The sequence below is a fragment of the Microplitis mediator genome, chromosome 5, assembly GCF_029852145.1.
Source record: "Microplitis mediator isolate UGA2020A chromosome 5, iyMicMedi2.1, whole genome shotgun sequence".
NCBI lineage: Eukaryota > Metazoa > Arthropoda > Insecta > Hymenoptera > Braconidae > Microplitis > Microplitis mediator.
Window position 1 is genome coordinate 26,810,100 of NC_079973.1, and position 26,972 is coordinate 26,837,071.

Below are 26,972 nucleotides of genomic sequence, written 5' to 3' on the forward strand. Positions count from 1 at the left end.
ATCCAAAAAACTACAGGAGTTTGATTTATTTTTACTGTTATGTGGCTTGAAAAATTTTTTTCATCCCGGAATTTCTATTATTTTACATTTTGAAAGCCTCCAAAATAATTTAAGATGACAATTTGTAGTCAGAATGAAAAAAAAAATACTGAATGACCCATAGAGGAGATGGACATCGAGATGCCCTCGACATCGACATGACATTTTTCAATAAGTTTTTTGGTTTTCAAATTAAAGAAAATTTTATGATCCTGAAGTTAGCAGACAATTAAAAATTTTATTCTGAACAATTAAATTTGAAGAAAAACAGAAACTGAAAAAATGCACATGTAGAAAATTTAAAAAACTACAAGTGCAATTTTTTAAAATATTTTTTTTCTTATAATTTACCGTTTTTTAAAAGATCCAAAAATTATTAGATGTCGGCAAACTTCAGTATCATAAAATTTTATCAAAATTTTAGATTAACAACACAGTAAATTTTTTAATTTTTCCAGCCTCCGAACTTCAAAAATTGAATCTAAATCAGATTAAACATTGAAAAAAAAATAATTCCAAAATCTCAATTTTTTAACGAATTGCAAGTTTTGAACCCGAAAGAAAAAAATTCCGCATGAGCAAAGTTATTAAAAAAATAATTTAAATAATTAATTAAAAATTGATGAATGCAAAATATATGACGCAGAGAATTCAATTAATAAATTTAAAAATAATGTAACAGAATTATAGTTATTTATTAAAATGTATTCAAAGTTAAAAAAGGGTGGAGCTTGTTATGCCGACCAATGAAATATCGTCGCGTGCCTTATGTCGTTACCAAGCCAGCTCAGTAAATTGATAAGAATGCATTACTTCGACACATGACTAACTACAGCAAACCTGAGTAAAAAAAGTACTTACCCCTCACCACACACATAAATATAAACATATATGTCCATATTTTAACTTACTCCTCAAGACAAAGGAAGCACTTTTTAACACTCGTACTTTTTATATCATGTAATTAGTGTAATTATATATAATAATAATAAAAATAATAATAATTATAAATTTCCCTTGAAAGCCAAAAAATATAAATTACATATAATTACCCCCGTAATTACTAATAACATATTTTTTTATTGAATTAAATAATACGCTTGTGGAAAGGTTTAATAATAAGCAAATTAATAAAACACTTTTTTCTTTTTTTTTTTACAATAACAACTATTTATTCATACGTAGTAATGCTGAATTACATGAATACACTTCTAGCCTCGATATTAGATTGTTTATATGTCCAATTGGTGAGTCGTTATCAAGTTCAAAATAAAAATTACAAAAAAAAAATAATTATCATAATAATAATAATAATATTTATTATTTTTATAATATATTTATTTATATTTATATATTATTACACAACTTAATAGCTGACTCATTATTTTATTTATTTATAAATATCAAGAAAAGTTCTAATGCGCTGATGAATTTAAAAATTTCCACTGACAATTTAACTTTATATTTATATATTTATTATTTATTTTATTTGTTACAAAATATTTAAATAAATTATTTAAAATAAATGTGGAAATAATTGGTCGATAAAAATTTATTATATCAGTGGTTAGATTATCGGCACTACAATCAATTATTTATATTTATTTATTTATTATTTGTTATTTCATTTAATAGACTTAGTCTCTACCTAGACGCTACGATTACGTCAACTTTACAACACAAGGGTCTTAAAGGTAAAAGACTGTACAACCTTAAAATAATTCACGTTCGAAGGGAAAGACTTTTTGTTGTTTAGATTTTTATTTTATTTATCAGCCAATTTTTATTTAGAATATTTTACTTTTAGTTTATTATTTAAATTTAACGTGAGATTGCACTCCACCCACTGGAACAAAAGTATTTCACTTCTCGTGATTTGTTTAACGTAATATTAAATACACGTACAATGTATAGTTAAAGTCAATTGTTCGGTAATAGCTAAATGTTTATTTATATAAATAGAAGTCGTTAGAGTCAGGAGGCTACAGTTTATCATTTTTATTGAGTCTACGTATGATACAGTGGGTTTAAGAATTCATTTACTTTTATTTATTTATAATTTAGTAATTAAACGTCCCACATATTTATATATTTGTCAGTACGAGACTAATTTATTTGCCAGCAAGTCTACGACATTTGTCAATCAAATTTTTATTTTATATGGAGAAATTATTCGCGGCTGAAATTTTATGGCTTTACGAAAAAATTTATATCCGGAAATATATGCCGGTAAAACAGCATTCATACGACAATACTGAAGATATAAGTCGGATATATATTTTTTCTAGCCGTAGTACAGTCGGGCCGGACCATGTCGGCCATCTGCAGAAATTTAAATCAACATATCGTAAAATTACGAGATTGTAAAAAATCGGGAGTGATTACAGATTTTATTTAAATCCCAATCCGTCACTCGGAGTTCTGAAGATTTAGAAAAATTTACTCCGCATACGGAGTCAACAGGAGTTTTATTTTTCAGCGAAGTGATTTCGGAGTGATCTGAATTTTATTTAAATCCACATTCACTTCGAACCGGAAGTTCAGTATTGAAATTAAATCCACTTAGGGGTGAATTTTACCTCAAGGAAATTAAATAAATATACAGAAGTTCCGCATTAATTCAGGATTTAATCCGCGTTCACTCCACAAATTTTTCTCAGGATACAGCCATAGTAAAATTGACGTTTATATCACAAATTACTGTAACTATTGTAATTTTTACTGCGGCTATAGTAATTTTCGCAAGTGTTTATCTCAACTTCCGTCAGATGGCCAACATTGGCCGGCTCTACTATAATACCGTAACATTTCAGACGAGAATAATTCCCCGTGCATGAAAGACAATAAATAATAGTTATTAAAATAAATTAAAGCTCTCGTACTGACCGATGAAATGACGTGCGGCAAGAGATTGCCCCCAAGTATTTAAATTTTAATTCGTATGCGACTTGAAATCTCTTGCGTTATAAAAACCTCAATAATTCCGCCAGAGGTTTTTTTATCGCACGTATTTCTATACGACGACTCGATCACTCGTTTCTCCATAAATAATATAAACAATAATTAATCAGTTAATTAATTAATTAAAAAATACGATAAGAGTCAGGAGTAACGAGGGTCGACTAGCATTCGTCGATTACGGACTTAAAAATTATCTACTTACTCTCGCTCATCGATATTGATATTTATTAATAATAATAATAATAATCATTCTTAAATTTATCTATAAGATTCATATCCACACACACAAACACTCACAAGCAGTCTTTATAAATTATTATTTATTTAATTCATATCGTGTCATTATTCTGTTTGCTCTCTCTCTTTTTCACTCCGATGCCGTCAATTTTTTCAAATTTATTAATAATATTTAGTTTTTTATTAGTAATTTATTTAAATGATCGAACGATACGACGAGATTTAACAATCATGTAGTGTAAAATACAATCGCGTCGCTGATATGTAATTAATATACGCTCGCATGACAGTTCATTTATACAGTACACAGTTTTAAATATTTTCTTACAATTAATTTATCATTAGACTTGTTTATTGTTGTTACAACAATAAATACAATAATAACTAATAGCAAATATTTTATATATAATTTACAGTTTTTTATTTTTTTACTTTAAATACGCGAGTATTTAAATTTTTGAATCCTTCCCGCGCCACTGGTCTCTGGTCTCTGGTCTCTGGTCTCTAGTCACTCGGGTGAGTACTTACTCGCAGACATTTTTAAAATATCATGAGTAGACATTTGATATTTTTTAAGAGACGCATTTTAGACTTTACCCGGGAGTGAAGTCGAAATTTTGATTTTTCAATCTGTTGGTAAATTTTTAAGACTGCGCATCCTCTTGGATTTTTTTCTTCTAGGTCGCACTTGTAAAGAGAACAGAGTTCTTGTAGTAACCCGTTCGGGATTCTGTGGATCAGAAAACAAAAAAAATGAAATTAAAAAAAAATTTTTTTAATTTTGTTACAAAAAAGAGGGGAAGGAAATTTATTTTCACCAAATTAGTTATTTCGCATTAGTGTGACGTAATGAAAACATGCATTTGGGGCAAAATGGGCCGTCAAAAAAAATTAAAATAAATAATTTAGGAATAATTTGCTGGTAATCTGAGCGTAAAAAATTAAAGCTGGGCCATTTTGGGGCCTTTGGCTCGTTTATTATTTTTATGATTCTTATAATACTTTGAGAGAATTGTTTTTGATAAAAAATAATAATTTATATGCATGCGTAATTTAAGTGAGTGATGAAGATGGCAAATGTCGAGGGAGCGAATGAGGGAGGGCATAAAAAAAAGACCGAGGCTTCAAGATGAATAAGGACCAGCTGGTTGAATTTTGTTTCGTTTAGCACAAGGCGCCGCTCACTAATTATCCTTCGAGACTGCGTAAGACAGGACGAAGCGCTAAATTAAGACCAAGTATATTGGAGTTTTGCTGGCCGCTGGGATAAGGATTGTCTTGTGTGCAGTATCATCCGCGCCGGACAAAGTAAAGGTGAAAAGATAGAGGGCCAATGTATGGAGGATAACCTGCTAGATATATATAATACATATACATATATATAACGAGTTGTGAGGAAGCTTTGGAGGTGTGCTGCAGAGCAAGACAGGGTGGATCTGCCGGTAAATCGGGACCAGTCAAGTCATCGGGGCCTCGTTCACGGTTTTAGCTTTGAGATCAGCCGACAATCATACTTTTTATTTTTACTCTGTCGTTTATGATTTTAAATACATTTATATAGTCTATATATTTAAAAAAAAAATATAACTCCGGTAATTCAGCAGTTGGGTATTTTTTAATTGATGAGTAAAAATAATTATTCTAAAAGTAAATAAAGTCTGGTGAGTAATATTTAAAATGCGGTATAGCTTTTTGTGGCTAAATTGATATTTTGTTTGAAAACAAACCCGATGAGTATGAATGCAAAATAAAATAAAAAGATGAATGTAAATTAAACAAAAACGCGGTAAACTGGAAGCCACAAAATTCTTTATTACGGGATGCTAAGCATCTTGTGGATAAGAAAAGGTGGAGATGCCAGTAAAGGAGAGAAGGGAGAGAATGAGATTATTTACGATCACGTCGTCATGGCTCTGCCAGTCAAGGCGCCAACGTCAGGGGATTTTTTAGGAGAGGGTATAGATCACTCGCATTTTTCAGCGTTACGTTTGTTTTTGCAGATACAGACTCTTAATTTTAAGATTCACATAAACCATCTTACAAACATACCATTAAATTCATTGCAAATACATAAAGTTAAACTAATTATCATTTTTCGCAAATTCGCGGTTTTATTTCTTCCTAGACCGTAAATAGAATTAAAATTTTTTAATTTAGTTTTGAAGTCTTTTTTAAAGCAAAATTTTGAATTTTCAGTTTAGTTGGTTTGAATAAATGCCGGTAAATAAAATAAATAATAATTATAATATTTAAAATTTACCTTGAAGGGGAGATTTGACTTGATCCCTCTCAGCAGCCTGATGTTGGCGGGACTTCCTCTCCTGCTCAAGCTCCTGGGCGAGTGATTCTGCGACAGAAAAATGATAAAAAAATTTAGTATTGTCTCAAAGAAGTCACTTGTGCTCTGGAAATTGACATGAAAAAAATTAATAAAGTAAAAGAACAAGTGTAAGGATAAAAAAAAATTAAAAAAAAACAATGAAAGGGAAGGTGACTGTTAATTTTCACATGGTCAAACCTTTCACCCTTTCATCCTTTTTACAAAAGGCTTGTATGCCTACTTGTTTTTTTTTTTTTTCTTTTGCGTTCTCTGTTAGAGAGGAGTAATTGCAGTAGCGAGTCGTCACTGAAGGGACGGCGGATCAATGAGTATCCATGCACTCTTTTTCTTCTGTTTAACTGAGTACTGGTATTTCCCACCTGAGAAAACCGAGTTGGTTTTGCGGCGGAGCGGGTCATTGGGGCGTGAAAGCGCAAGGAGGATAAAACGCCCGAGTAATTAGTGGAAAAGCGGTCCCGGCACACACCCCGCGACCCGCGACCCGCTACCCGCGTTCGCGTCGTTCTTCGTGCGGTCGTCGGTGTAAACGGGGATTTGTGTGATGAAATGAAACTAAGGGAATAGTTTAACGGCAGAATGAGAGAGAGAATAACGACAAGTACGACGACAAGCGTCGCAGACGAGAGCTCGGAATATAACGGGTGTAGGCAGGCGTGAACGGACTCTACGGGGAGAAGCCACGGGTTTGCTCACTGAATTCCACAAGGATTAGGGTGAAAACTGGAAAATGTCTCTTTAATGATATTACGTCGAATTAACCATGCCACGGAGGCGTCAACTTTTCTTCTCTTGGGTCATATATTCCCCATTAAATCTCTACGTTATTTACATTACTTTTTACTTTTATTATTATTATTATTTTCATATATTTTTTACCCTTTTTGTACTTCATTTTTATTCATTACATATTTCGCGAATACTTCATTCCTTAAATAACTCTTTCCCCGATATCGGTAACCAATAAAGTTTTTTTAGTTTTTTCCTGTTGTTGCGTTATCTAATTTGATATCGAATATTTTTTATATTAACTAAATTTTTTTTAAAGTATTCAGTAGTTGTAACTTTTGGCTGCATCTCAATTATGAATTTATTTAAATTGCGAAGAATCTAAATTCCAAATAAATTATTTAAGGTCAAATTTTTTCACAAGCGAAATTATTTTTAATCAAAATTTTTTACTAAATTCAAACTTTCATTTGAAAAAAATTTCTGGCCCAGAAAATAATTTTTATTTCAACCGATTAATTTACGAAAAATTTTTTCAGCCTGCGAAGATAAAAGAAAGTGATGATATAAAATTTGATAAGATGTTGGAAGAGATTAGAATTGACACGTTGAATCAGATCAGTAGGCGTGAAACGGCTCGTAGTTTTGGGGTGTCGAGCAATGGTAAAATCCAATTGTAAGGCCATTAAATCCTGGTTAACTGGCAGCTCGTCTTGTCGATGTATATGGAACGGTTAAGCGAGAGAGACGGGACCGAGATTCTATTATGCTTTGAGCAACAATAGCTGAGGGCTGTATGTTCCACCAGAGTAAAGCTACGGTACAGAAAGGGAAGTGCGAATTGTGATGAGACAAAGACTAAGACAGTACACACATTTGGATTTAGCCAACGTAAACGGTTGTTTGCCTTTTCACTCACCCAAATTACCCACTCATAAGCCTCCTAAACGCTGTTCTCACATCGGGCGCGTCCTTCCTTTGTGATACCAAATGACAATTTAACTGCTCGAGCCGACGCCCCGAGCGGAACAGAGACAAAAAAACAAAACGATCCCGCAATCAAACCGATTACGACAGATAGTCAGAAAAATAAAATAAAGTTTTGACTTTTTAGTAGATTTCATAGAAATCTATCTTTTGAATTTGTCATCATGGTGGAATTTTCAAAGAATTTTGCCATAATCTATCATAATTCATCGAGTAGGTTCCAAAAATACCATTGGTTCAAAAGTTTATATATATATGTAATATAACGCGGCATGCTGCGACGATAGCGTCCACAATTTTTAACGGATCTTAATGAAACTTGGCACACTTATTCTATGAACGATTACTACGGTTAAGTTCGAAGATGAGCAAAATCGGTCAACTAGTTTAGAAATGGTGGCCATTTGAAATTCAAAAAATAACGAAAAATCCTACTTTTTCGGCTTTTTTCGAAAATAACTTTTTAACCAGGATATCTATCCTAATTATGTAAAAAGAACTTGATAGCCGATAAAAACAGCTATATTTTCCTTTTTTTATTTTTTGTTTTACGATAATTGTTCCACTTTTCATAAGGGTTCCAAGTCACATAATTGACTCATGTGTTATGGTGATAATGCCATTGCTTATATCTTTGAAAATTTTCATGGGTGATTATTAAATTGTAAATACTTATTCTTTAGATAATTATCTCGATCAAGTTCAAAAATTTATAAGAATCGGTTAAGCATTCGAGAAATGGTGGCAATTTTTAATTTTCTAATAAATGAAAAATGATGTACCTGAAGATCCGAACGTTTTTCACGCAACGAAAATGAAAATAATTGATGAAATTTGTGTCTAAAGGCGAATTTAGGGATAGTGGGGGTGGCCTTTCATTTTGGGTCACGTGCGAAACATTTCCGAAATCTAGATCCTGTAGATTTTTTATTTTTCATTTTTTTTTTCTTATTTTCGTTCCGCAAAAAACGTTCCGATCTTCAGGTACATGAAAAATGCTGTTTTCTGTGTTATTTTTTTCTAAATAACGTTGTAATGGGTACATCTATCATTAACGGTTTGATTGAAGTGAGAAATCTACTTCCATTTCGGATGCCGGCCTTCTTTTTTTTACCTCAGTTGGCTCTTGAACCACCGAAATTGCGTGTTCACTATATGCAATTTAAACTAAACTCCTTTTTGCCCGGTTTTATTTCTCAAGGGTCACAAAAGGACTAGACTAGTCAGCGTTAAGGAAATCCACTCGGATAAAAACTCAAAGCGTGCGATATTTTTTGCCGTAAATAGATTAATAAAGAAAGAGGTTTGCTACTTGTCTTACACCCTGACAAATTGACCGGACAATGAAAACGATTTAAGACCGGTTCGAGCGAATCTCAGTAGTCCCAAGGAATTTATAAATCTTTTCCATTTACTTTTTATTCGACTTTAGTTTATTCATTTCATCTTTTCAGGGTGGAGTCCAATCGATGACTGGCACTTCTACACATAATTAACTCCAGCAGAATCCAGTCAAAGTTAAAAAAAAATGTAAATAAATTTTAAATTATATCTTGAATATGTTTTTTAACCAGTGACATAAATATCAAATGATTTATTATATTTGAATAAAATTTCCAGATGAATTAATGGAGACAAAAGCAATTAAGACGAGTCACTATTGGTTTTAATTTTCGCTCGACTGGGTTATGCAGAGGTCTTGTGTAAAAAAGATAAAGGGGTTCGAAGACGAGGACGAGACCAGAGATATTGCCCCAGACGGGGGGTAAATTTCGTGTAGTGTGCGTTTTTAATTCTCTGATCTTTATGTAAAGCACGGCAAAGCATAAAGTGACTCTCTAAACAAAATATATATATATATGTGTATATATATACATATATATATCTTTGCACACGCTTGACGCTTACTCAAGAGCGTTAAGCCAACCGTGAAATTGTATGAATCGAAATGGGCGCACAAGTGGAGAGACACAAAAAGCTAAAGAATAAGTTTAAGAACAAGAAGAGGAATAATAATAATAATAATAATAATAATAATAATAATGGTAATATAAAAAAGATGAATCCGTGCATGGTATTGCGATGTACAGAACATTACTAAGCTAACTGGAGGTTGCTCTTTCCAATCCGTTCCTGACAGTTCACTCTTTATAATTTCAAATTTCCTTAGGCGGCAGTCCCGTCTCGACTCTCGAGTTTCGATCTCGCCTCTTTTTTCTTCACTAGCTACACGCTTAATTTTTCCATCTAGGGAATTGCCATTTGTACTTTTTACGCATAATTTTTTTTTTTTGAAAATTATCTGCTCCGTTTATATTTATATTTATATATTTTTGTATACAAAAAAAGTAATAATAAATTTTTTATTCAGAGATAATTTTTTAGTTTCAGGGGAGTAAACAGAAATGAAGCCTCAATAATATCCAACCCCTAAAAAATTTTTATTTAACATCTCGGATCCCTATCCCACCCTCGTTACATCTCAGACTCAATTTCGTCCGAATCCTCGGTAGCTTCACGTCCGGGTAACATTTGTTTTTATATGATAATCCTCAAGCCATGTCGGCAGTATTATTATTACGTTGCGTGGGGATCGGAAAAGCGCTGGTGGCTGTAGGTGCCGGTAGCGAGTACCGACTAGGTGCTTCGAAATCCGCTTTTTATTTTTTCTTACTCCCTCGCAGACTCGTGTCTTTTCGCGTTTCCTCTCCCCTTCCCCTCCTCAAGACATGTGTGTTGTAAAAAAAAAGGAGAAGAAAACAAGGGATTGACGAATAAGATGACACCTCATAATCACCAGGACCCTCGTTTTGTCTACACTGTAATTTTTTTTCCCCATATCTATCTGAATTATTTAAATTGAATTTTATTTTAAAAATAATTTCTTACCCACTTGGGGGTTAAAATTTAAATGATAAGAATTTGAAATTTAAAATAAAAGGAATGGGTGGTAAGATGCAGTTTTATTTTTGTTTTGACACCTTCTCAAGCGTACCAGCAATCATTTCAATTCCAAAGAAATTTTCAAAGGCTCCGCCCATGAAATATTAAGCCCGCCCGGCGATTTAGAGTGATTGCGGTCACGAGTTGCCGGCCAGGAGAATATATATAAATGATAGTATAAAGTGTGCGTGCATGTTGAGCCATGTGTGTGCGCGTGTGTTGGCGCGAGTACCTACATAATATTCCCGAGTACAGGTGAGATGTGTGGGTGAGTGGGTGAGTGGATGAGAGTACGTTGAGTGCGCGTGATCCGTAAAACAGAGGCGTAGAGCAACACGACGGATAGGAGAAATAAAAGTTACAAGAGTGTGAGTAAAGGGGACAGAGAAGGAGTGAAGGAAAGACGGTTACGGTCGCTATGAAATTATTGCATATAGTCTGAATATTAAAGCGCTTTAGAGTGGTTCATGTCGTAGTCATAGTCATAGTCGTAGTCGTAGTTGTAGTCTTCTCCTGGTAGGGGTTGACGGTAAATGTCGCGGAATCACTAGAGAGAGCCAGCTGCGGAGACACTCGGGCTTAGTTTGTGTCGGTGGGAAATAGACTGGGATAGAAGCTGTAGAGAAGACAGGTAACGGCAACAGCCGCGGAGGCCGCCGGGGAAATAATACTTGCTAGAGATGTGCATAAACTCTGCATTACATGCCACGGTTCTCATCTCAACATAAATATATCCCCGACTACTGAATAAATTCGGCGACGTAAAACAAGAGAATATTAGCTGGCAATCTTGTTCGTCCTCAACACACAACGCACACACCCACACCTGTATTAGCAGTAACTTTGGCCGGAACTACCACATCCACGTGGTCAATTTTTCCCAAGTTAATTTTGTTGAATCACAGACGGGAGGCAACAGCAGACTGGGGAAATAAGACGAGAGCCACTGCTCCTATAGAATGCATGACTTTAAGACAGCAGCCCTCTGGGGCACCTACTCTGAGGTCTCGGTAAGTGTAAGTACCTACCTCAGACGACAACTACCTTGGCAACGGTTCGGGTCTTTGTTTTGTCTCTGTCCTCACCGTCTAAATCTCAGTTGTTTATTGCAAATGGATTCCGCATGATGACGCTGTTGATGTTGCTGTAGTATAATGCCCCGGTGGTACTGATACAACACCAGCAGTCTACTCTACCCTATTCAAATACGTATTTCCCCGTCAAGTTACTTGCTGAACACACGTATCCTGAGATCGGCCCCTGTCTCGGGCTCGCTGCAGTTCCCGTATGCCCGTATAGTGCCAGAGATGAGTAAAGTAGTGGCGGTGATGGGCTACACATACTGCTGGGGATGTTATTGCCACGAGCGTGATTGCTCTCGCTCCGAGTCTTTCGAATAATTTATTTTCGCGGATATAACAACTACTCCCGGTGGAGTGAGAGTTTATATAGATATAGGTATCCCATGATACAGAGACGTGTAGGAGAGAATATTCGGGACGAGATTTTCTTTATAATTGAAGAGGATCAGTCGGTTCGCGTGGAAGCTCAGAAAAATTGAGTGGAGTCTGATACGCAGATGCGATTAGCACGTGTGAGTTTGTTTGAAAAGGGGTCAAAAGAAGAATAGCAGACGATTCTTTCGATTCGGGCTCTGTTTCTCTTTCTGTTCACTTTTTTTTTTATTCTCTTTCTTCATTCTCTTCTAAATGACTTTTTTATGCCTTTTTAGTTATAGGCTTATTGTGCTGGTATGTATATAATCTAAAAGTAGAGGGTCTTGGCATAAATGGGTGTCACTGTAGATTAGCCGGTGGATCATTACTTTGGATGATGATAGACTTTGAGAGTTAAACACAATGATCAGGGATTAATTTCCCAGTTACATTTATCCATGAACCGCAATTCTATAAACATGTATTTACTCTAGTGTAATATCTACCAGGATGGCAATCAATCATGTCTAATTGTGATCTCTCGGGACCAGGTTAGAATGCCTGGGAGCTATGAGCTATCAAGGCAACCCAACCCGTCACAGCCCTCCGAGAAACGGATAGAGACAGTAATATAGATTTAATAATAAGCGAAAGGCTGCTTCAGAAATAAAGACAAAAAGAGAAACAGAGATAGAGATAGAAATAGAGATGAAGAGGTTGAGTGAGTCTGGATTACGGAACAAGTGATTCAGGGAAAGAAAGGATTTAAGAAGGTGCAAAAGACTTACCTTGGTAATTTTGCCAGAAGGCGGAAGCCTGACCACCGATGAGGTCTAATCCGTAGCCCCAGCCTGGTTTTATTGCATCGGGCGTCGTGGGTTGCTGAGGCGGGCGCGGCACCTGGGACTCTCGATATTGGGACTGTGGCTGCTGTTGCTGCTGCGGTTGCTGATGCGACTGCTGGGATGACTGAGACTGCGAGGACTGCTGCTGCTGCTGCTGCTGCGATGACGATGACTGGGACTGCGAGTGTGCTGGCATCTCGTCACATGGTTCGGTTTTCGTGCGAGTTTCAGCCGTTACATTTTCTGAAAGACAATGAATTATTTAAATAAACTGGAGGCACCTGGTTCGATATGACTATCGTAAGCCCACCCGCGGTGTTGGCAACTAAAACGCGGGACGTCTTGTTTGATTTGAAATTAATATCACGACTTCCTGATCCTGACAGGACTAATCAGCAGCAGTAAAAGCGTAACTGGGAAAAGCACTCGCGAAAGCTAGTGTAAGACAAGCGAGGAAGGAAATACCATCCAACCAACTGTTCTATATGTATATGTATATGTATATGTGTATATATATAACGAAATAAGAGATTTAACTTAAAGGGTTTCGTGTTTGAGTTTTGGTAGTGACAGGGCTGAGTGAGTTTAAAGTTTAAAGAGAAAAGGAATAAATGAGCAACACGAGGGCGATGATAGCAATAACGGAAACGTAAAACTGAGGTGTGTATTAATATAGATTGTTGAGTTAGGATTTGATTGTATTCAAGGGTTGAATTGAGATTACACTATCACGCCGTACTGGTTCGGATAAGTAAGGAATCATATTCTGGCGGGTGTCAGACTGTTTGCTTTGCCTCGGCGAATTAATTAATTTATTCCAAGATCGAGCCAACTTGCCTCGGGCATCTTACGTCCCGAATACCGCTAACCCGCCCGATACACCACCGAGAGAAACTCCTGTCGTTGTAATCAACCCAGTGACGTAAGAAAGTATCCTTATTCTCAGAAGGACACGGTCTTTGTTTGCTAGATCGCTATTCTGATTACACATTTCAAATTTCATATCTAACATTTTATTATTATTATTATTATTATTTTTAGTATTTACCAGCTATCGCTCTGACTTGCTCCGACGTGGCCCCCGTAGCCTTCAGTGCTTCTTCCAACTGCGTGCGTCTCTTTACCTCCAGGTCTAGCTGCTCTTGGAGCCGTTTCCGCGCCCGTCGCTCCTTCTTCAATCGTTTTTGATACAATACTGGAACAAATAAACAAAACATTCATTATTATTATTATTTTAAATAATAATTCGGCTCGATAATTTCAATAAACGATATTCGCTGTTTGAAAATAATTTAAAGCAACGCCTTGTTATGGAAGCTTCAATCAAGTGGATGAGATTAAATCCATGTCCGATGGACAGAACAATAACCGAGAGCACACATAGACCGACTGATGATCAATGCATTGTCCGTCGTTTCGGTTCAGTCTTGTATCGAACCAGTACCAAGACCAGTACAGGCACAAGAACAAAAACAAGAAGCAGTACCTCAACTACTCACAAGAGTCACAAGATACTGCCCGTCAATAGCACATATATAACCCGAGTAGTTCACGCATGTGCTCATGTTACTTGACCGCACAAGAAGACAATCGAAAGAGACTGTAGCCCAGAAGGATCCAGTTGCCCGATGATATGCATCCTTCATACGCGATCGATCTGATCAGAGTTCGGCGGCTTCTTTGAGCTCTCCCTTAGCCTTAATTATTTTCCATCACTCTGATTCACCGTGGCCAGCCTTTGTCCTTATAATCTCTCTGGGTCTTTTACCTCTTTTTGCCCTGACAAATGATCAACTTGATTGAATTGAAAAAAGAACTCGACACTAAATCGAAATAAATAATAAAAATAAACAAACAACAACAACAAGGCAGTGGAATTATTTTTTATCCGGGTTGGCGCTTTTATCATGAGCTTGTAGAAGGACGTGGACTATTTTTATGGAGGATAAATTTCTTGGGCTTGGTCTTGAAGGAGATCATGCAGGGAAGCGACGGTAGCCAGCGTTCACGTGCGAGCCTGCTCGATCTGACAGGAGAAGCTGATTTAAGCGTAGGTGCAACGTCCCTCTGGGCGTCAGAAGTATCTGGTACACTGATGTGTGCACATTCAGCAAAAAAAGGAAGCTATGCTGAAGATTAATACCGCGTCAGGCTCTCCATTGCCGGGAGGACTGGATCTAGATCTGGATCGCAAAAGAGCTGTAAGGAAGAGCAGATAAGCGTCTAGGTGTAGAGTGGAATTGTCCAGAATGCTGATGGTAAGTTGGGAGCCACTGTCACGTGATTGATTCTTGGCAGACAAGGCGCAGACAACCCCTTCTCTCTTTCTGGAGTTTGCCACCATGGCCGTCCCACTCTCGATCTCACTCTACTGGGTTTCTTGGCTGTTTCCATCAGTAATGCCGGCAATCTGCTTCTCTTCTCTTCTCTTATTTTCTCTCCTCTTCTTTCTTCTTTTACTCGTTCAATCATTTCTTTTGTCTGGCTCTCTTTTTCTTTCTCTCTTTCTACCTCCTTCTTGCTTTAATCTTCATCTTTTTCCATCCGAGTTTATTATTTTTCCTGCTTTTTCTTGCCGCTATTCCATAGGTAACTACTCAGAACTCTGCCAGCGAGTCCTCGTGGGACTGTGTTGTGCACGTGAGCAGACCTGGGAGTATGTGCGGACGGAGAGAGAAAGAGTAACTGAGGTGGGTCGGTATATACAGGGGGTACGCAGGGGGACCGCGAGCACAGCACAGCATTATGATGCAAAGATGGCGAGGCGGCGGCACCCTAGAATTAGCCCGAACACTCGCCATTGGCCGGCTGGCAAAACCACTCCTTCGGTAACAACCGACTGCTGCATACATTGCATACTAAGGATATACGTACAACACGCGAAAGACCAAGACCCAGCAAAAGAGAGAGAGAGGGAGAGAGATAGAGAGTCAAAAAGCCAAGTCCGAGCCTCGGAGCGAAAGAGACCGATTTAAATTATTTTATTAAGCGAGAAAAGGACAGAGTCGCTTTAAAGAATAACTCGAGAAGAATTGGCTGGGGACTCACACCCACTTTGCCTCATATCTAATCAAAATAATTCAACTATTACACATCAATTTTATTTTTTTAATCATAAACATTTAGTTAAATAAAATTATTATTGAGCTTTCATAATTTTGTATATTCGATCCTCCCACAAAGAATTTAAGTATCAATCGGCGCCAAATCTCACATTCATCGGAATATGTCCCAATATGGAATTTATCCACTCGACTTATTTTACCTATTCCGTCCTGTTTGTTATTATCAAATGCACAAATTTATTGCACGCGGATAAATATCAAGTGCGTCGTTTGTGTGTCACTGGAGTAATAAATTACCAGACCACCGTGTTCAGTTGGCCAGTAACCGACCGCGAATAAGTCCACCCCCGCGCGAAAACAATTAAGTCACAAGCTATTACTTGAATTGATTACTGATTAATGTTAGTGAGTTGTAAGAAAGAATTAGCGGTCAGTTGTGAAACGAAACCTCCACCAGGACTGTAGATGTTACAGAAAATAAAAGAGTAAGTCAAGGAGGGCGGCTGCGGGGGTGGTCCATTAGATAATGCAGTCAACGCAGAAAAGGTCTCTCTCATCGGACACGTCAAAATACATCAGCTACCGCTGTGCGCTCGGTCAGAAAGCTTTAGCTCTCTTATACGCTCACCAGCGGACTCCCCACGTCGTCCAGCCACCGTCATCATAGCTGTCCTTGCTCTCCTTACTTCTCGGATCGTAGAGGGTCTGATCGTCATTTTCACCGATTATCACACCTCAGTGCTCGCTATTTAGTAATCCGACTCAATACAAATAAACTTGTCAACAAATCTCAATCATTATATTTTTTTTCCTCTCCGATTCAATTTCATCGTTTTCGTAAACTTTTATAGACATGAAGCGCCCGCGTTTATTTAATATGCAAATCCGACTGCGATTGGTTGTAGAAAATCCTCGTCCTGTCGGCAAGTCTCGGTCTTGCCCTCAGTCTGCCCGAAACAATCACAGTCCGTTCCCTAGCCCGCTTGCTGGGGAGCAATGAAGACAGCACTACTGAATCCAATCATGCCTTGAACTAATATTACATCCATATAGACGAAGCTTGTCTTATATACAAAGTCCGTAGTGGCGTATTTGGCACAAGAAGCTACACCATAACCACTAATACTAGTATATAAGTACAAGTACTAGTACTAGTACTAGTACCTTCTCCACCCGCAGACGATATCCACCCTCTGGCTTGATAGTTCGCTATACACCAGCGAAACAGCAATATGATTTACATTTTGCGGTTATATTGACCATTTCCGGCACCTGCAGCAACCTTACGTCTGGCTACTTTCTTTGCTAAATGACCAGGTTCTTCCGGAAAATGAATTAATAATACTTTGCTGATCTTATCCAGTCTCTCCTTGCTTTCCAGAAATTTTACTAAGTACCTATGCTCCAGATTACTTAGCAAAATTACCCTAAAGTCTAGTATCATAAATAAAACCTTGTAATTTTTATCCTTTGTTCCGTCTTGAAGGAAATTAGAAACGGTGATTAGAATTCATAACCTACAGAACAAGGGATTTAGGTGGTGCAATCTGGTGGCAGTGGATCAAGGTAATAAAGGGCTTTGATTGCTAGATTGTGGAGATGAGATACTTGGACACCCACTTCAGAAGCCTTTCTCTCTTGGCAGCATCTGATCTTGGAGACTATCGTGCTTGCTCGTTGTCATTGCGGTCTTGGTTTTGGTTTCGTCTTGGTCTCGGTCTCGGTCTCGGTCTCGGTCTTTGTCATTTGGTGGGACGTAAACGGACAGCATCTGTGCCTCGATGTACACATCCAGGGTCTTCCTCCCTCGGATATATCCATACAAAGCTGTCTGTTGAATAATATTACACTTAACCCGTACCACTCGGATGATTATAGTTGGAGAGCCCAACGTCGATAGTAGTTAGAGCGTGCATCCTGTGTGAATGCTAATTCGCGTGCCAAGCAACAACGCCAGCACCCGAACCAGTCATAGGTTCGTTGTCTGCTGAGTGAGTATTTGTGTCGAGGCGAGATAATTTTGGTTATCATCACAAACAAACAATATCAATAACACTAACAATAACAATAACAATAACAATAACTCTGCTGATGCGTTAAAGTTTAAACAAAAATATGCGTACGTGGATCCAAGATTTAAGGATTGAGGACAAATACAACCCAGCAAAAGTTTGTTTCGACGGAATATCAATTTCGTACGGACAACTTTGCACCCTTAAAGTGTCGGGGCAAACAGCCCTCAATATATTTCCGCTTTGGGTGCCGCTTCCTCCTCGCTCACAGGCCATATGGAAATGGAGATGATGGGATTCAGTCTGTGAGTGGAAACATCCTCGAGAGGGTCAGCCGTATCGTCATCCGCTTTATGCCAAACTGGCTTTACATTTCACTGAGTATTTGCCATTTCAGTGACACACATGCCTGTAGATATGATATATATTGTATTGTGTTATGAAGCCTCCCTGATATCGGATGTAAACTGAAAAGCTTTCGAGTGCTCTCCAGACCCGTAAGATTACATTTCATTGTCTTACACGTGTGTGTGGTCCATCCGCAAAAATACTTTTTACTTTTTATTTTATCTAAAAAAATTTTTTATTTTCACTCACTTTTGTTTCCATCGAGTGAAGGAGGGTTTTTATCTGCAGCATTATACTCGTAAAATTATATGAAAATATTTACTGGTCCTTGCACGTCATTCGAGACAACGGCTCTAGTTACCTGTGTCCGGTTATCTCAAGTGTATCCCGAAACGTAATAGCTGGTAATCCGGGTTAAGTTTCGTACACAGAATTTTCGTCTACGGGAACTTTCTTGCCCCTTTGATTTTTGATTGTCCGTTTGTCTGATGCCAACAAATACTAATCGTACGTTTAACAGTTGTAATAAAAAGTGGGGGAGTTTTATCTGAAAATTTTTTTTTCCTGCTTTATCAGCACAAAGCAGCGGCAGTTTTCGGCAGGACTCCCTCCTTGCCCAGTACCGTACAGAGCAGAACAGTGGAGTATATAAATATATATAGAGCACAGAACGCGTGTTTTATTGGCCGAAAACCAATAGATATCGGGATTATATGCTTCGTCATAGATTGATGAAATGTTTCGGGCGGCAGGGAACCCAGTAGGCAGTAGGATTGCGTACAACAGACTACACACCAAAGGGGAACAATGTTTTTTCATTCGACTGGGATACGTGTATTGTATGGATATGGATATTCATACCAACTCTCGACCCCAATGAGAATTCCAAGTCAAAAATTTTCATCGTGTTTTTAAATCTGTGAGAAATCAATTGACGTAATCGACAAATATTTCTATCATAATGAAATATTTTTTCAGCAATACATTTTTTATTTTTTTTTTACCCATGTTGGAATTTGTTTGGTCCTTTTTTCGCAGTGATCGATAGGAAAAAATAAGAAAAATAAATAAACCGATGAATAATATCGATATCCCAATTTAATATTTTTTTTTTCACTCATTCTCGTTATTTTTTGGCGAGCCATTAAAAAAAATAACCCGGCATTAGCAGCCGTCCCTATTTTATTTTATCGAGTTTTGGGCTACGATTACTTCTACAAGTATTATATATATGTGTAAGATAACCATCGATATAAACCCATGTTTTTTGAGACTACGCATCATCACTTTGTATCGTCTGTCTAGAATCACTATTATATATTATCATCGTCACACATTACCCCTAAAAAATATTAATATGCCCGACCAATTTATTTTATTCACCCAGTACTTTTTTTCTTTACCTAAAACTACATTCCCAATCCACTGGCATTTAATCCGATCCTCCCTTTAATACTCTCCTTCTTCGTCTCCTCACTCTGACGATCACAGAGCTCAGGATAAACAATTTCTCTGTATTACAGCCCAATAAACGTTATTGCCTTGTCGCAGACATCAGCGACACCAGGGAATCGCAGTTCCAATTTTCTCTGAAATGTCTTGTTCAATTTTTTTTATTTTGTCGCTCATGTGGTTGTTGTTGTTTTTGAAAAAAAAGTAAACCTACACATTAAATAAGTGAATAAATGGCGACATAATGTATTTATTCTGTTAAAAGGCGATAGATTTTGTTGAGATACTCGAAAACTACCCCCTAGTGTTTTTTCTGATGGACTGCTCGGGAGATTTAATGGTGATAAGGTGTATGCATCCATGATATTTCATTTTTTTATTTTTCCTTTTTTATATACGTAAATAAAAAAATGTGTAAGTCGTTGACAGAAAAGTGCTGGAAATAAAATAAGGGACAAGATGTGGGGTGTTTATCACGTTTGCGTTTATGTGTCAGGGTCCATGGGAAAGAAAACGTCGTTATTCTCGAGGGATGTCATATGATATTTAATGGTGATTTTTTTTGTCACAGTAATTTATTTTTATAATAATATTTTTATGGATTTTTACTGTTAAATACTCGAGTCAGAAAAGCGCGTCTCTGTTTTTGTTGGAAATTGTCGGGAGAGAAGAAAAGTCCAATTTGCATAAATAGTCGCGAGGAATTTTCTTTTTTAATCTTTATCGAATAGTTGTGTCGCACTTGGTAAGCAGGAAGTGTAGATACGTAAGGAAATTGAAATTGTGGGAGACGAAATTGGCCGAGGAAGTCTTTAAAAATAAAAATAAAAAAATGGAAGCAAAGTGAGAGTGGAATACTGAAGAGCAAGTATATAATGTGTACTGTAGAAATATTATACGGAGGAAATGTAAAGAACGTAGATGAGGAGTTTAAAGCAAAGCACAAGTAGAATATGAGCCAGGGTTACTGCAGTGTACGAATTAAATTCTTAAAGTTCCCTTCTCATGTATGGTGGAAAGTCGCATTCCGCGGGTCCCCGAGGCCACTGGTTTGCCGTTTCCCGTCCTCTCGGTACCTCCACCACCTCCTCGGGGAGCCAATATTAATTCCCATAAATTTCCTTTCAACAACTATATGGATGCCTGCTACTATACTCTTAAAAACCACCCCCGGCATCACCCCAAGTATATTCTCCGGAGCAACTGTTTGCCTTTTAATCCTAGAATATGCAAAGAACTTTATTTTTTTTTTACTTTCTTTTCTCGTTATTATTCTCGAGCTTCCACAGATCAAGTGGCTGAAGAAAAACTGCGGTATGAATTTCTTGGGAAATATTTGTCCTGGAAACGCTATCAAGAATTGCACATTTTTTACTGGCCAGTGAAAGACATGAAAGATGTGTGTGCAGTCGGTGAAAATGACAGAAATTTAAAACGCAGAAAGAGAGTGAGTGAAAGCCTCGGCAAAGAAAATACTAAATGCTGAGTTGTAAAAAGAGAAATGATGTTTAATCGTCAGGTGGACATAGAAAATGTTGGGGAAGCAAAAAAAAATAAGCTCTGGAGACAGAGACTGGATAAAGAAATAGAAAAGGGAAAAAAGTATTTCCTAACCCCGAGTCTTGTTTATACAAAGTAATAGCTCGTGTGTCGCATTGTGGTTACGAGTCAGTTACTTTGCCATTCCCTTTCGTCGCCGACGTTTGCGCCGCACTTTATCACGCCCCGAGATTGCTGCATTAAAGATCCAGCAAAGAGAATTTCAACTGCACCACTCAGCGCATACTCCACCACCCCAACACTCTCTCTCTCTTTTTCTTAAGCTTTTTTGCACTTTCATTTATTCCGAGTTCAAACGGTTTTACTTCATTCACATATGAAAGGATCGCAATTAACCTTGCGTCGACTCTCGAGAATTGTACCGGGATTTAAGTTTCCAGATCTACAGATTCAAACGACACCGCCGCAAGTTATCTCTTTGATTTGTGTTTCTTTTCAATCCCATATCCACACAAAAAATTTTACATATGCATACTCTCCTTACATTTTACTTCTCGTAAACTCTATTTGACACAAAGTATTTATTACCATAAAGTTCGGCATTTTTTATTTGACGCTGACAGAGGGAAGACGGAGTTTGAGACCCCAAGATATCATCTTACCGCAATAACCTCGTACATATTTTTATATATATTTAGAGAGAGATATTTTGTGGCAAAATAGTAAGCGCAGATGGTTAAAGGAGTGCAGAAACAAGAGAAGCCCTTCTAATCGCCCGAGTCGAGATATTTTTGCGGACGTGCAGAATGATTATTCTCAAGGTACAGACGCAATATTAAATATATAACATGATATAACAATAACATCAAGGATCCATTGATGAATAAGTCCGGTGAGCAGTCGTTAAACCAACTGAGAAAGGTTTCTTATAATATGTACCAGGTTATGGCTTCTCGGTGACTGTCGCACAGTAATTCTTCTCCCAGATGTTTTTATTTGTTTTATATTTTTTTTGTGACACTCTAGTGGGACTAGACTGTGAAGTTGTTTCATCACATAAGCTCTAGTTTTATTTAAAAAACCTTTTTCGGTGTAGAGCGAAGCTGTAGAACAGACGAGTGAGTGGTATTTTTTGGGGAATGTTTTGTTCGGAGAGACAGGCCGATATTTTGGGTTGATCGAGTCCGTGTAGCGTGTAGCTTCCACTGCAGTGACTGAGTCTCGATAGCCAATAATTGTGAAGCGAAAGGCGATTTTGGTACATGGTTCCTCTCTTGTGTTTGCATACATACACATCCGCTCTGGTGTTTTAAGGACAGCGACGACGAGGGAAACCAGACAACAGAGATATAGATAGAGAGGGAAGGAGGTAAATTTGTGTACAAGGGGTTGAGAAAATACACGACAAGCTATCATCGCAGCTGGTACTACTACTGCTGCGATATCTCCGTCAAGCAGAACGACCGTTGTGTAATTGTGTCAAAGCAAGTTTCCAAATTTCAATCACCATCGGCGTATTCGCGCTTGCTAGCCTCTTACTCCAGCCATCAGCACACTCCCGTTAAACCCCAGTAAACCACCACCAGCTTCCTCGCTGTCTCTATTCCTCCCTTTTCTCAGCTCTGACAACTCTCGCTGTCCTCTCTGTTGTCTACTGATCGCCGCGAAATCATTCACCCATTATACATTTGCTCTTAAAGGCACCATGGGTTTCACCCTCTATCACAATCACTTCCGACTCTTTGAATACTTATCTCACTCCCACTCATTACCTCTTCCGTATCTTCCTTGTATTCTCTCATCGTTATTAATATTTGCTGACAATTACCGTGGCTTCCCTTGCTATCCACAGTTACCCCTTTAATTCTACTGTCTCAAGACCAAGACACGTTTCAAAGAGAATTTAATTCACAGACTTCTTAATACATAATAATAAAATAGTAATTAAAAATATTTTCTTAGATGATTAATTGAATCATTCAGGTGATTAATCGCTCCACTCTCAACTCCGGAGGTCAACACATCCTTCAAATTCCAATCAATTCCATAACCTCTTCCGGTTATGACAAAAAAAACTTGGGCGTTTCCTTTCGGTCGTCATCAATCTATAACTTTCTCAATATTCCGAATAATTATATTTTTTAACCAGCGCTCTAGCCTCCAAGTCATAAAGTACTTCCGGGTGTAGAAGCTAGAAGGTATTTTCTTCTCATGTTATCTTGTGTTGAAAAGTTCTATCTGCGCCAGGGCGAGCATGAGCGGACTCTATACGAGACGTCAGACAGAGACTTTAATTACAGGGTATTTCACTAGCTGTACTTGTACTATACGTTTACAGGCACCTCGGTTGGCCTAGAGTCAATACGCTGAGGGAAATCTTCCATGTGTCGTTGTCATCGCTATCGGTATAGAGACCAAGAGAGGCTGTGTACTGTAGTGTGTTTTACTCAGCCTTGGGCGTGTTCGATAATAGAGTAAACGGACACTGCGTTTAAGCGCATCCATTGCACAGACAAACTCAGCAGAAAGATGGACGGTGCCCTCGATGACCTCAGGACGCCTTTTGCTCAAGATTTCCACAGACGGCACCTCCAGGTGACTCCGACACTCGGTGTGTGTTTCGAGTTCGCCAACCCGGTGGATCTTACAGAGACTACTCAAATATCCAAAGGATACTGATCACGAGGAAACGATTTCAAAGCTCCAGGCGACTCGACTGATATCCCGATACTTTGCCAAGTATTTATTAATTGGCTATTTATTAAAAACTATTGCGCCGAGAAATTCTTTTTTTTATACTTTTGTAACTAAATATTATCACTTTAGAATTTACTGTTGATTAGTGAGTTTTGGTAAAAAAATTGATTTTTTACATCCAAGGCAGAGTCATAATTTTGAATACACATTTTTTTTTGCAATCGGTCTATGTAAGGCGAGATGGGGTCAAAGTGAGGGAAAATATTGAAAGAATTTCATTGCAAATTATACAATTGGTCCCTGTAACAATCAATAGGCGGGCTTAGATAAAAATTTAAATTCAGTTTCAAAGTGTTTAAAATAAATGAAAAAATTTTTTTTCTATTGTAATGCAGTGGAAACGCGTAAGAAAAATATGATATTGAACAAGAGGTTAATTCATCTGTACGAAATATGTTTTAGTATACAATGAATTAACATATGAGGTGAGGTTGATTTTACTTTATGAATTTTTCAGCGTAGCATAAAATAAAGAGTGAATTTTTAGTGTGTAATACAAAAATGACAGATTATACGACTTTTTTATTTGGCTCGTGAACTCTTTACGAGCATAAGTCAACGCTAAATAATTAAAAAAAGAGTAAAAGATCCAAAGAGAAGAGAAAAATAGCAACAAAGAGTTTGAAAGGATTTAAAAAATAAAAGTTTGTAAATATATTTGCGACCTTCACGCTCAACTTGCGAACAACAAGTTCAAGTAGCATGTGAGTGAAAGCCAATGCAACAAAATAAATAAAAATAAAAAGATTGGACGTGTTTAACAGCAGCTGCGGCGTGTCGGCAAGTGAGTCAAGCGCGAGCGAATTGAATTTCAGAATTTATTGTACCGAGCTTCCGTTTGTACGCGGCCTCTTCTTTGGCCCCAAGCATAAGATAAAGGCTTTACGATGCAGTTGCATACAGACTTTCAGCACATTTATAAACGGGAAAATTAATTGGATACCCCATACCCCACACCAGCAATCGTTATAAGCAACAGCTACCGTATTCAATCACCCGGGCAACTTTGTGTTCCTGAAACCTCCGCAAATTCCTTTTAATACTTTTCGACAATTATCGCGCTCCTGTTTATAAAACCGAGCTCTCAGTTAATCCAAATCCCGTGTACTAGATTGCACATGATATGATATCCTAAAATAATAATTATACTGATGGCGGTAATGAAAGAAAAGGATTGAACAAAGTCAAAATCCCATTGTATGCCAAGACCACAACGGTGCAATGCGGCAGTTGCATCAACTGGAGATAATTAGATTTTGAGTGCACTCTGAGCGGGATGCAGCAGTCGGTAACTGAGTTATCAGTGGACAGGCTGCGTACAATGGCTATCAGAACGGCATCAAACATAACGCATCAATTAACGTGAACAATAACCGAGCTGCGGGAGAACGCGAGAGCCACCAAACAGCGTAAGGGTGATCGAAACTCGGGGGTGTAAGAGAGATAAAGGGTAGGAGATGTAGTAAAAGGTTTCTACTAGATTCTATTAATTTAATAATCGGAATACGTGTGTTGTAAATCGATTCTAACATCCCTCATGCATCCCTGCCTCTTTTCAAATTCCATTTACTTTGACACTTTACCGATCACCATGATAGCAGCCATCATTATCATTATCATTATCACTATGATGATGATGATGATGTTCAAGGCATAAAGCAAAGGATTAACGAAATTAATTGAGTCTTTTGAGGAATGCCGTAGACCATCAATATCGTAATAACAATCATAGTGATAATTGTCATCGCGTGTGGATGATAATCGTCGACAACGTCCCAGAACTAACACACATATTATATTCCCACCCACACATCATATATTGTCGTTCACGATTTAATCGTATTAACGATGATGCTGGAGGTAATACGGACGAGAAACGCGCTGCAGAGTTGTAATGGAAGGCGTCGAACGACGATGAAACATTAATCTCGCGAGCGAGTGGTGTGGCAATATTGCTGATGCTGATGCTGATGCTGATGCCGATGCCGATGCTGGCGCTGGTGTTGGTTGTGATCCCGATGATATTCGGGGCACGAGCATATTATATAAGCTTCTGGTGGTGTCATTAGTTTCCAGCAGCCTCAACATTCTCTCTCTATCTTCATTCCGGGGTTTCCAGTCTCCTATATGTTTATATGTTGTTGTTGTTGGTGTTGTTGTTGTTGCTGTTGTGTGCGAGAAGCGTTAGTGCAGGAGAGCTAACACGCTGGAATAGGAGGAATAGAAGCGTGGACATCAAGTCCAGCGAGATAGCGATATGCGTGTGCATACAGGCGTCTCGAGCACCTCCGCCTTCGCCAGCGGAGGCATCATAATCACCACTGCCATGCGACAGTAGCTCGTCCACTGGAGCTCGTGGGTATGTGTATCCGTCAACATAAACGGTGTATCGATATGCAAAGACCGTGATAATCGATCGACGCATTCCTTGAGACGGAACGACCACGCACGCTTTTAATTCACGCCACAGGGGTCACGTTATAATGCAAAGCTTTTATACCTACATATATATGTATGCGTACATGTAGTCTTCAATAAGAAAAACTGCAGTACTTTTTTTATTTTCCGCAGTTGGAACCTCTTACGCTGCAAATCGCTTTTGTCAAGGAATTCGTCACGCGGTTCGTCTGGGTCTGAAAATACGGCGAATCATTTTATATATATATATGAAACAAGTTTTATTGAGAGGATGATAATTTCGAGGAGCAATAGTATCACGTAGTAGTCATGCATAAATGATGCTGGTGTTGGTGTTGGAGTTGGAGTTGGTATAGAATGGGATGGAGAAGAAGACACAGAAGGATACAGCAAAGCAGTTCGTTTGCCGTCCATCGGATGTCTGAGTGGAAACGATAATGGCTGCTATTAACGAGCCGCGGCGGGTGCCAAGGCACCTGGGCCCAAAATATCACCGCAATTAATGCAATTACAGTTTACAAGTACTCAAGTTGTAGTTGTAGCTGTGAGTTTCTCAAGTGATACTACCACTACTTTACTAATTCAGATCCTGCCAGCCATTACTTTGTTACTTATTTGTGGCTGAAAAAATTTGACACTTAAAATTATTGAATTTTTCATCAAAAGAAATGAATTTTCGGGATCAAATGAACGTAAGGGTTGCCGAGGTTCTGAAATGTCTCCTCCCATTACCGAGTGATGCTCGGGTGTGTCTGGCAGGAGCACGCTCTCGGCGGTTGCGGTCGGCGTAATTACGGAAGGACCCTTAGTTCGCATCGCGCGAAACCGCGAACGTCTTAGCTCTCGGCGTCTTAAGCTCTCGTCATCTCATACTACAGACTAAGATACACATATACACATACATA

General features: G+C 37.9%; 1 protein-coding gene across 6 annotated transcripts in view; it reads right to left on the reverse strand.

Moving 5' to 3' along the window:
* Nucleotides 1–1,211: 1,211 nt before the first annotated feature.
* The window catches only part of LOC130667723 (dachshund homolog 2), a 150,501-nt gene continuing 124,740 nt past the window's right edge, over nucleotides 1,212–26,972 (reverse strand). For all 6 annotated transcript variants that reach the window (XM_057469535.1, XM_057469536.1, XM_057469534.1 and 3 more), the window contains 4 exons: nucleotides 13,564–13,710; nucleotides 12,459–12,758; nucleotides 5,498–5,584; nucleotides 1,212–3,967 (listed from right to left, as the gene is read on the reverse strand). In XM_057469535.1, coding sequence (XP_057325518.1) covers nucleotides 3,915–3,967; nucleotides 5,498–5,584; nucleotides 12,459–12,758; nucleotides 13,564–13,710 — 587 coding nt within the window. In that variant the 3' untranslated portion in view covers nucleotides 1,212–3,914. The remainder of the gene's footprint in view (nucleotides 3,968–5,497; nucleotides 5,585–12,458; nucleotides 12,759–13,563; nucleotides 13,711–26,972) is intronic.